The following is a 12,386-nucleotide window of genomic DNA, read 5'->3' on the forward strand; positions in this document are numbered from 1 at the left end:
TTTTTGGTGTGAACGAGTTCGATCTTGTCCTCGTCCACTACAGGTAATATTAGATCCAAGCCACTAGATTGAGAATGATCCAGCCAAGCTAGAGATAGGTACAGAGGGATTTCTTATACAGATACGTAAGGCGAAACGTAAGAATACTGGAAACATAATATGCTACATATGCTTTAGTTTTAAGGTTTAAAATGTATTTGTCTCGACTGCGGGGCGCCGGCCAGCATCAGAAAATGTGATTCGTTCTTAATCTGAAATATCTGAATGCACTTTCTTTATTGGGGTTATAATCTGATTTCAGTTGCCAAGTTGGGCGTCAATTTCCAGGAGACCAATTCAAACTTACATTGACATCAAATTGATATCGCGCTCGCTCGCTCGCTCGCTCGTACTTGTCCGTACATGTATTGGCCCAAGCGAGACGCACGGGCGACTGACATCATTTAGAAATCATTTTGATGTCACAATGTACACTATTATGTATGTAAAGTCAGCGTAGAGTAATGATTGACCCATTCATAGAATTTTACATGCAGCGGGGTCAAGTATCTCTAGAAAAACCGGCCAAGTGCGAGTCGCGCTCGCGCACGAACAGTTCCGTACCATTACACAAAAACGGCAAAAAAAATCACGTTTGTTGTATGGGAGCCCCACTTAAATATTTATTTTATTCTGATTTTAGTATTTGTTGTTATAGCGGCAACAGAAATACATCTGTGAAAATTTCAACTGTCTAATAGCTATCACGGTTCGTGAGATACAGTCTGGTGACAGACGGACAGACAGACAGCGGAGTCTTAGTAATAGGGTCCCGTTTTTACCCTTTGGGTACGGAACCCTAAAAAAAACATTTGACAGTTACTTGTAAATAATGATGTCGAATGATAAATATTTTTAACGTTTATTTAGATTTGATTGTTTTTTAACCACCTTCAAAAAAAAGGAGGTTCTCAGTTTGACCCGTATGTTTGTATGTATGTTGTTCGCGATTATCTCGCGTTTGGCTGAACCGATTTTGATGCGGTTTTCAGAAAAGTGTTTGTTACATTCTGGAGAAGGTTTTAGTGTACATAGAGCTGAGCTGATGCTGAACCCTGGTTGTACCTAGTGAAACGCAGGTTTGGTGCAACATAGGCACACGTTGTTTTGGTCTTCCGACACGTATTTATGTGCACTTGGGAGAGCAGTACCCAAGATAGAACTGTAGTATTTTGGTAAATGTAGGTAGCTCGTAAAAATATATCAAATGTCAGTTTGCCGTAAAATACATGTCCATTACATTGCTATCCGAGTGTTTTAATTATAATTAAATCACAAACACAATATTTGGTTAAGTGATAAACTAGTGAAATAATTGTTAGAAACGATGGCGGCGAGCGCCAACGTGATTTATGGCGGCAATCTCACGTTCGACCACAACGCGCAAGAATGGAGGATTTTTAAGAGCCCTTATTCCCTGGAGCGTGCATCGATTTCACGAAATAACACTCAATAGATGGCGTTGACGCGCGGTACGCGAGCGCCGGCAACTATAACGTGTTTTGAACGTAGAGAAGAATAATCTTGATCGTTGTCGATTTCAATAGCAAGTAACATTAATTTTTATTGTTATAGCCACTCTTTTATTTCACTTTATATGCATGGTAGTAGTAATTTCAGTTTATTATGTTAAGAAAATATACATACATGTACCCAGAGATGACCAGGGTGCCTAGCCAAGATGCCAACCGTTTAGGTACTTATAGTTTACATTAAAACCAAATCTGCAGCTGGCCTCTGAAATGGGTAATAGAAACGCGTTCCGTATGTCTTTCGCTTTCCAAATGACCAGGGTGCCTAGCCAAGATGCCAAGAGAGAGATTACGCTATTGTTCGCTTCGGAACGAACGACTGGAATTTTGGCTAGGCACTCGAGTTTAGTACCTACTTACTTACTTACTTACTTACTGCTGTGGCGCGACGACCCGAAGTGGATCTTGGCCTCCGACACCAAAGACCGCCATGCTACTCTGTCCAAAGCCGTTTCTGTCCAGTCGACGGCGCCGAGTTCGCTGAGGTCTTTCTGCACTTCGTCTCTCCAGTGTACGTAGGGCGTCCAGACGGTCTCCGGCCACTTGGTACTCCAGAGTACGCCCTCCAGACTGCGCGATCTTCCCCCATCCGGACTACGTGCCCGAGCCATCGGAGCCTGGCGGCTTTCGTTTCTCCGATGATGTTCGGCTCGGACACCAGATCTACAACCTCCTGGTTCTTGCGGAGTCTCCAGGTTCCATCCTCTCGACGTGTGGGTCCCAATATCTTGCGGTAAACCTACCTACAGTTTACGTTAAAACCACTTAAAACCAAATCCGTAGCTGGCCACTGAAATGGGGTAATAGAAACGCGTTCCGTATGTGTTTTGCTTTCCAGATGACTACCTTCCAGATGATGATTACCTAGCCGAGATGCCAGTCATTCGTTCCGTAGCGAACGATAGGGTAATCTCTCTCTCTATCACTCTTCCATATTAGTGCGACAGAGACGGTTGCGTTTCGTTCGCTACGGAGCGTAAACAGTTGGCTTCTTGGCTAGGCACACTGGTCATCTGCAAAGCGAAACACATACGGAACGCGTTTCTATTAACCATTACAGTGGCCAGCTATAGATTTGGTTTTAACGAAACTATATGTACCTAAACCTGGGTGCCTAGCCAAGATGCCAGTCGTTCGTTCCGCAGCGAACGATAGGGTAATCTCTCTCTATCACTCTTCCATATTAGTGGGACAGAGACGGTTGCGTTTCGTTCGCTACGGAGCGTAAACAGTTGGCTTCTTGGCTAGGCACCCTGGTCATCTGCATAGCGAAACACATACGGAACGCGTTTCTATTACCCATTACTGTGGCCAGCTATAGATTTGGTTTTAATGTAAACTATATGTACCTAAACCTGGGTGCCTAGCCAAGATGCCAGTCATTCGTTCCGCAGCGAACGATAGGGTAATCTCTCTCTATCACTCTTCCATATTAGTGTGACAGAGACGGTTGCGTTTCGTTCGCTACGGAGCGTTAACAGTTGGCATCTTGGCTAGGCACCCTGGTCATCTGCAAAGCGAAACACATATGGAACGCGTTTCTATTACCCATTACAGTGGCCAGCTATAGATTTGGTTTTAATGTAAACTATTGGTACCTAAACCTGGGTGCCTAGCCAAGATGCCAGTCGTTCGTTCCGCAGCGAACGATAGGGTAATCTTTGAAAGAAAGAAAATACATCCTGAACAGACCCGATCACCTAGGCGAAAATTTTTAATATTTGTGCTATAAAATGTACCTATGATTACATTCATCACCTAAGGATCAAGATTTTCTAATCGCAGTATACACCACTTCTCGGAACTAGCTCGCTGGTTACGAACGCAACAAACGCCTGACGATCGAGCGCAGGTCCGTCCCCTAAGCGCGCTCGGCGGAGACTGAGCGCGCAGCGTCCGTGCAGCGTGATTTATACGTCTTTTAAAAATATTTAAATTTACGGCAAAATAGTTCCTATGTGTTGTGTTTTGTTTTTGACATGTTATGTTTTTTATGGGTTTACATAAAGTTAAAGTTTGCTATAATATTATTTCGAGGGCAAAATATAAGTACAATTTGCGATAAAAAAATATTATGCGACCCTGTTGTCTTTTGAAGGTATTTTATCAATCTTTTTAAATGAATCTTTGATTTTCAAACATTTCAGCCCCTCGTACAAGATATGGTGAATTGAATTGTAATAATTCATGTACCAAATAATTTTGGTTTACTGCAAAATTGGCAACCGAAACGACACTTCTCACTGCAAATTTTGAAAAATACTCCCAAGAAAACTCATTTATTTTAGGTTTAAAAAGAGAAAATGAAAACTTTAACTATTTCAGCCGCTAGTTTAGGAAATGATTATTTAAGAACGTTAACAGTTTTTGAATAAATACTAATAGTTACGTCGTAATGTTGAATGAAAAAGGAGGCATTTTGCAAAATACGCTCGTTTGTAGGAATAAGGACTCTTAAGGAGCGGTTTGAAGCGATGTGTTTAATCTTAATTACAATAGGACGAAACATAATATAGACCTAACTACATTTACAAATCGTTTAGCACAGAAACGTTAAAGTTTCGTCGCGAATAATTATCGAGGTTGGCCATCGCCTACACTAGAGTACCTACTAGCCCAAAACTAAATGTGGAACCTAACTGTAAACAAACTAATATTTTAGCCCAAAATCTATAAATCTAAAATAAATCTCTAAAAAGTAAAATAAAATAAATAAATAATAAAAGATGATAAAATATTGAAACAAAAAACAACTATCACTAAAAAGTAAAAAATAAAATTTAATAAATAAAAATAAAATTAAAAGAAAAAACAAAAAATAAGTAAAAACTGTAATAATTTAATTTAAATTGTTTTTTAAAAAAAAGGGAACCGCCTTCAAAAAACCAACTCGCTGAAAAGCACAAAATAATTTTTATATACCCCACCCCCTATCCTTGTCCAGTCCCTATCCCGTCGTAAAGCAATTTCTGCCAAAAAGTAATTAATACCTAATAATAAGCAAATTAATAACCATCCGGGTAATGACTTAGTTTTTGAAGGCGGTGCCAAACCAACAAAAACTTTCTTCGCTGCCAAATAGAAAAAGAAATACGAGAAGTAGTTAGTAGTGCAAGAACTAAACATGTCTTTCTGTTGGATTATTATTTTGTGCTTTTCAGTGGGTTGGTTTTTTTAAGGCGGTTCCCTTTTTTTTAAAGAATTGAAATTAAATTATTACAGTTTTTACTTATTTTTTTACTGTTAGTATTTTCCCCGTGTTGGTGTGGTGAAAAATTTTGTGTTCCACTCGGTGGCTAAATTTGTTTAACCCTCGTGTCTGAAACCCTCGCGACGCTCAAGATTAGGTACCTATTCTAAAAAAAAAAGAAATCGTGTTCACAATACAACGTTTATAATTAAAGCAGATACACGCTTTTTCAGCGAGAAAGATGCAGTGGAACCAGAGTGAATAGGGAATATTACGCGCAACTCTGCGTAGAGGGCGTCACTAGTCACTAGCAACAATCACAGGGCCTACCGCGAAACACGAAAATCGAAAGTTCAGTTTCTGCCTCACTATCGCTCTTTGCATATTCGATCGATAGAGAGACAGATAACAAAATTTCGATTTTCGCGTTTCGCGGTAGGCCATCTGTAACCAAACCGCCTTGCTGCATCAATCAACGTCATAGTGAAAACTTGTCAATAAACTGTTTAAGCTCTATATATGGTTTTCGATAGGTAAACTAGTGCTAGACTCCGGGGGCAGAATTTTGCAGTAATACTCCCTATTTACGTTGATTTCGTTGACGGAGGAAGGGCAAAGACCATTGTGCAAGGTCGAGCTACTTACCTACACTACGCTGCACTAGCTATCATACAAAGTTTCGATGGCGCTCCGTGGTGCAGAGGACGCGACGCTCCATGTGTTGTGCACGTTACCTGATCCTGGACGGTTCCCTTGTCCTTGCCCATGCTCTCGCAGCACTCCTTGATGCGACGCTCGAGCTGCGCCAGCCGGTCTGTGAGGGCCGCGGATATTCCCGTCGACCCACGCGACGCTGGCGCACTGTGGGCTGGAATCGTCCCGGTAAACAAAGTTCAGTAAAATGATGCTCAGAGTAATTGGCACTTACTTACTTACCAGGTAAGGGAATATATATTATATACAGAGGTAACTTTCACGATTAGGTACAATAGGTATTATAATAAGCAGACTCCGAACACGCCGAGTCTCGCCCGTCAAGTACGTGCTACTCTAGCTAAGCAAAGTCAGAGTCTGCGGACGAACGAATTTGGCTTCCGCGATTTAAACATGCACTGCATATTTCCTTGAACCTTGTAAGAATATAGTATAATATCTGGGAGTCATATAAAAACTCAATAATGCGCGTTTTCCCAGATATAAGACCTAGCTAGGTCGATTTTTCGCCCCCGAGAACCCCCTTATAGCAAATTCATTGAAAACGTTAGAGCCGTTTCCAAGATCCCCGAAATATATAAATATATATACAAGAATTGCTCGTTTAAACGTTAGTGTCACTGCCATTTATCGACACACGATTAAAACCAAAAATGAAAGTATAAAAATACCAAAAAATGTATATATGTATATGATTTTTTTATTTGTATTTATTATTTTTATATGATTTTGCCCCACTATTTCACTGATATGTGTTAAATAACAAGCGAAACCGTAAAACGAAACTGAAAGAATCAATTTTTCTTAATTTCTGAGGCATCTTTTTTCCTTAGACTTTATTCATCTTTTACGGAGTTACATAGGTTTTTGTTTTGGTGTACCAACCTGACCCTGCTCTACCAGAAATCTGTATGTTCTGCTTCCATGCAGGTCCTGCAGAGGGGTCTGTCAGTAACATCTAGAAATAAATAGTTTTTAGAATGCCTTAAAAAACTGAATTCAATAGATTACCATCCGTGGTGGTTGGTGGTCGTTCTGGTGATGATAATGGCGCGGGCAAAGGACGCGGGGGAAGAAGCTCTTCTATTGGGGCAGGCTGAGGCGGTGGCGGCAGTGGGATTTGTTCCTTTAGATCTGTCCACATATTTATTACATGTTTAGACAAATATTTATTACATGAAATAAGTGAGTGTTGCCAAAATTTTACCATTTGTACCATATAGAACCAATAGCGCACGTTACAATCATACAAGTATTTATTTATAGTCCCCGGCAAGCTCGGCCGAATTGCACCTGCCCATACAAACGTAGTTCCGCTCTTATTTTAAAACTACGTGTTGGATTGTAATAAAACTTTACACATACAATGACATGAGGTATATCTAGGTTTAAAATTAGTTTATATAGCTCAAATTTATACAACAATGGAAATAAAGCAAAAACAAGCTTTGTATGAAAAACTTTAATTCGCTGTATTTTTTAACTATGGTATCTGAAGCTACATAAACTAATTACAGACATAGGTATATCTTATCCTATTGTAAGTACAACGTTTCAGAGCAATCTAGCTAGTCGTTTTAAAATGAGAGCGTAACTACGTTTGTATGGAGAACCGAGCTTGCCGGAGACCCTAAAGAGCCCGGTATCGATTTTAATCGTAAATGTATAATTGATACATTTAGTCGGTGAAATTGTACACCGTTTGTTACGTAATAGAAATAACAAGAACTGGTTTCTATTAGCACATCTTCTCATCTTGCCGTTTAATAGTTTTTTTTTGAAAACGGACTCACTAAAGTAGTATTAATTATTTTTCTTCTGATGGACGTTTAGGTAAACGCGCGTAAAGTACTGATTTTGTCGGTCTTATTTGTAAATTTCGTAAAGTTTGGACTGCTAAAAATGTTAATTTTGTATTACACATATCCTGTACTCCACCTTTAATAGACTACATTTTTGTTATTATGACTTTGAAGTAGTGTTAATGAAAGTTAGACGTAATCAATTTACTCCAGAAATTACTTCAAAACAAGTGACAATTTCTCTGAAAACAGACTAAATTTCAACGTAATTTTGATACTTAAACAATCTACAACATTTGCTGAGACTGTTCTTATACATAATTTTGTACAATTTACCACCATAATATTTTTAATGAATTTTTAAAAACTGCCTCTTCTCGTCATATATTAGCGGTGACGCGCGCTCGCGACTTCATTATATATTAAAAAGCAAGATGATACGACCAATACCAATACTTGCTATTTAGATATGACGTAATAAAAGGTGTACAATTTCAACGATTAAATCTATTAATTTTACATTTTACTTACCTCTAAAATCGTTACCGGGCTCTTAAGTAGCTTTTCGGTACCATTAGCCTTCGTTTTATTCTCACTGAACGTGACAACGACAACCAACAAAATCGCACCTAATTTGCTCTGGAGGCTTTGCATGGCCTCATAGAAGGTTTTGTTTAGGAGGTCAATGTCGGCGCGCAGGCGATTCAATTGGTGCAGCATCATGTCCCTGTTTTGGGCCGTCTCAGCGGCCAGGGTATCCCATGGGTAAGGAGGCCCCGATGACCCAATTTGTCCATCTTGCAATCTGTTAAAATGTAAAAAAAAACTAATGTAAGCAGGGGTCGGAAACCGGTATTTGCTCCATACAGATTATTACGTTCTTTTTCGTTCTTTTGTTTATAATTTTATTTTTAATGAGACGTTTTAATAATGCAAAATTGTTTCCTAAATACATGATTCAGTCCTACGTAATGAGCATAAAAAAATTCAAAATATTGGGCTATTTCGGGGTTTTAAAAAAATACCGGTTCCGAGCCCTGAATGTAAGTAATCGATGATACACGTGTTCGGTAGTTCGAACCGAACAGTGGTTCCTTTATATAGAAATTTACATAATTTTACTCTGCATTGGTTCCCACAGTGACACACATCAGAATAGCCAATTAAATAATAAATTTACAGTTAAATTTGCATTATCTACACTACAGGCTGCAGGATGTGCCACTGCCAGCTGTAATATTGACAAGCAAACCAAAACTAATGTCAATCGAATTTAAACTGTTGTGAGACATACTAATATTAAATCATTTTACGCTATTTATTTTTTTATTTTTTAGTTTGAGATAGCGGCTGGGCTGTGCCGCCAGCATGGAAGCCTGTGATTCCTCAGCAGAATGCCGGTGAGTGTTGTGACAGTGTAGTGGACATAGTGAGTTCGTGCTGTGTGACGCTACAAGTGCTAGGTGACCCAAACCCAAACACACCACTGTGCCCGCCTACAACGATAGCGCAAGACTTCCCTCAACCGGTTTTCTCGGCGCGCGGCAGCGGCAGGACGCAACACACGGTCGTCGTGAACGCTGCTCGCACTTTTAGTGCTTGAGAAAGGAGACCTAGGCTCTCCGAAACATGTCGCGCGAGTGACTAAAACAAGTGAGTCTAAACCGTAAAATGATTTAATAAAACTAATGTCAAGCTTGACTCGGGGCACATCTGAAGGAGCCTTTTAGACAAGCAGGTCCTTGAATCTAAAAAATTGAAATAAGCACAAAATATTTTTTATATACCCCACCCTTATTCTTGTCCAGTCCCTATCCCGTCGTAAAGCAAATTTCTGCCAAAAAGTAATTAATACATAATAACGTAATAACCATAATAATAAGCAAATTCATAACCATCCGGACAATTACTTAGTTTTTCAAGGCGGTGCCAAACCAAAATTGTAGACTTCGAAGAACGCTGCACTTACTTGCATAAAAAAGACATATATAGTTTACTCATTAGTTCTTGCACTACTAACTAATTTGGCAAAAAATAATATTTTTGTGACGTGCGTGCGTGAGCACGTGTGGCAACCAACTGGCTAGCTTGAGTCCCGCCGGCGGGAAGCGAGTCGTAGGTATAAATCCGAGCTCGCGCGGAGAGTTCTATAGGCCTGCTGATAGTTGGTTTTTAGGGTTCCGTACCCATAGGGTAAAAACGGGACCCTATTACTAAGACTCCGCTGTCCGTCTGTCCGTCTGTCTGTCACCAGGCTGTATCTAATGAACCGTGATAGCTAGACAGTTGAAATGTTCACAGATGATGTATTTCGGTTGCCGCTATAACAACAAATACTAAAAAGTACGGAACCCTCGGTGCGCGAGTCCGACTCTCACATGGCCGGTTTTTTATTTAAAATTTTAATATTTTTTTATTTATTTAATTTTATTTTTAACTTTTTAGTGACAGTTGCTTTTTATTTAAATTTTTTATTATTTTTTTATTTATTTTAATTTATTTTTTACTTTTTAGTGATAGGTACCTCATTTATTTTAGATTTTTGGCTAAAATATTAGTTTGTTTATAGTTATAAGGCTCTCCATTTAGTTTGGGGTTAGTAGCGAGGGCCAATCTCGATGATATTCGCGACGAAACTTTGACGTTTTGGTGATAAACGATTTGTAAATGTTGTTAGGTATAGGTATGTTTCGTCGTATCGTAGTATTGTAACTAAGATTTAGTTTGCATAGACACTCCCACTCCTACTCCCACTCCCAGTCCGACTCCAACTCCCACTCCCAAGTCCCACTATTTCATCTAAACACAAAATTTCATCTAAATCGGTTTCAGCAAATCATATTTGACGATAGGTATACCGATAGCAGCGCCACCTAACGAGTAAAATTGGTTTTTCAATCCATCCATGTATACTAAAACCCCCAGAAAGTCCAGAATGTAACAAGCATTTTTCTAAAAACCACATCAAAATTGGTTCAGCCAAACGCGAGATAATCGCGAACAAACATACATACAAACATACGGGTCAAACTGAGAACCTCCTTTTTTTTCAAGGCGGTTAAAAATAACTTTGGAGTCGTTCGATTTTTCCAGAGTTTCTGCATTATAGATGATGAATGACGCGTGATCCGCATCATTATAAGGAGTTTAGTTTGACATGTCGCCGGCTATATTAAAGGTCCATTAAACGACTACTGTAGGCACTAACATTAAAGCATTTTTAGGGTTCCGTACCTCGCTCGAAAGGAAAAAACGGAACCCTTATAGGATCACTTTGTTGTCCGTCCGTCTGTCTGTTTGTCAAGACCCTTTTTCTCAGGAACGCGTGGAGGTATGAAGCTGGAATTTATATCAAATACTCAGGTCGACTCTCCCTTGGAGCTGTGAAAAAAATCAAACTTCTAAGCCAACGCAATCAAACAATACAACCGTTTATGCCGCAAATTTTCGACACTCGCAAGGGAATCAAAACCTACAAGGTACTTCCCGTGAACTCAGAATCTTGAAATTTGGTACGAAGCAACGTCTTATAGCACAGATAAAGGAAAAATTGCGAACACCGTAAATTTTTAGTAACATCATATAATAAAAATATTTTTAATAATTTTAAACTTACTACCCCTTTCCTCATGAACGCGTAAAGGTATTAAATTGAAATTCATATCAAATAAGTTTTTGGTAAAAATTTAATTTTTGGTACAAGCTTTTATCGCTGACTGTACTTTTCTTTCCACGGACAACTAATACTCATCGAGACAATTCTAAAAACCCCAAACACAATTAGGTGGCGTTGTTTTATCACAGAGTTCCTATGACAACCTCCTGTCTCCTGTCTGATCTGATGATCAGCTCGATGGTACCATAATATTGCATTGTCACCCGACCTACATATGTATGCAAATTTTCAGCTTCATCGGAAACCGGGAAGTGGGTCAACAAAATATAACTTGCAAGATTTGACCCTTACAAACATGTTACATACATATTATATTACATACATACTTACATAGGTACATTGCAAGTTAAATAAAAGCTTGTAAAAAATATGACTCAATTGTCGTGATGGGTGAACTTTTACTTATACATATACCTACAGGTTTGTACGGAACCCTCGGTGCGCGAGTCCGACTCGCACTTGGCCGGTTTTTCTATCATTTCTGCCCCGGGTTCCTTGCATAATTTTTTTTTTGTAACATAAGAATGAACTTTCCCCGATGTTTTTTATGAATAAGTTAATGGAATCCAAGATAAACACCTTCATCGTCGGGCTAGCACATGATTGGCGCGACAGTACCTATTAGACTACCAGTTCCTCTTTAATTAATACAGTTAGAAAAAGACGAGTAGTCAATCTCGCGGGCGAGATACTGTCGCGCCCCTCCTGTGGTAGGCCTACGCCCCTACTGGTGTCTGCAAAACAAACTCGACTTATAAATATAAGTCACGTGCTTTTAATTAAAAAAAAAACCTGTTTACAATTTCACTACTAAGTATTGTTCGTAAAGTCAGACCAAGCTAACTCGACAGCGATTTGATAGCACAGTGTAAAGGGGACCACTGACTATCAGTCCGCCGGACGATATCGGCCTGTCAGTTGTTCGGGACTGTCAAATTTTTGTTCTAACTGACAGGCCGATATCGTCCGGCGGACTGATAGTCAGTGGGCCCCTTAAGTCTTATTTTTAAAAGTCAAACTCCTATGAAATTATGACGTTTAAAATAACACTTGCACAGTGTGTGCTTTTAAAATCGCTGTCGACTATGGCGCTTAGCACACTGTATACAATTCGCACTAAGCTCCGATGTTTAGCGACACAACACACAACGCTATGCACGTATTATAGCGACATCCCGCTCGCAGATCGGAACGCGAACGACGTGCAAATTGCGAATCGTATCTAGTGTGCTAAGAGCCTATGCCACGCTTACCCCCGTAACCGTATATAAGAATGTGAATGTACTAGTGGTCAGTTTGTTTTGTAGATATGTTTACAGAAATGCACTGACTGTTCAGTTAGCGGGGTAGCGAGCGTCGTGGGCGATGCTGTAGCCGTCGCTGGCCCCGTCGCTGGCGACGTCTCTAGCGCCGTCTCTAACGCCGCACTGGAA

General features: G+C 39.6%; 2 protein-coding genes across 2 annotated transcripts in view; both read right to left on the reverse strand.

The window, feature by feature from the left end:
• LOC134754971 (uncharacterized) overlaps positions 1 to 12,386 on the reverse strand; it is a 567,282-nt gene that overhangs the window by 228,862 nt on the left and 326,034 nt on the right.
• Positions 1 to 12,386, reverse strand: part of LOC134753770 (uncharacterized) — a 52,924-nt gene that overhangs the window by 18,011 nt on the left and 22,527 nt on the right. The window contains exons 10-13 of the mRNA XM_063689708.1: positions 12,285 to 12,380; positions 7,907 to 8,082; positions 6,487 to 6,609; positions 5,496 to 5,629 (exon numbers count right to left, since the gene is read on the reverse strand). Of these exons, the coding sequence (XP_063545778.1) occupies positions 5,496 to 5,629; positions 6,487 to 6,609; positions 7,907 to 8,082; positions 12,285 to 12,380 (529 nt within the window). The remainder of the gene's footprint in view (positions 1 to 5,495; positions 5,630 to 6,486; positions 6,610 to 7,906; positions 8,083 to 12,284; positions 12,381 to 12,386) is intronic.

Source organism: Cydia strobilella, chromosome Z (genome assembly GCF_947568885.1).
Source record: "Cydia strobilella chromosome Z, ilCydStro3.1, whole genome shotgun sequence".
NCBI lineage: Eukaryota > Metazoa > Arthropoda > Insecta > Lepidoptera > Tortricidae > Cydia > Cydia strobilella.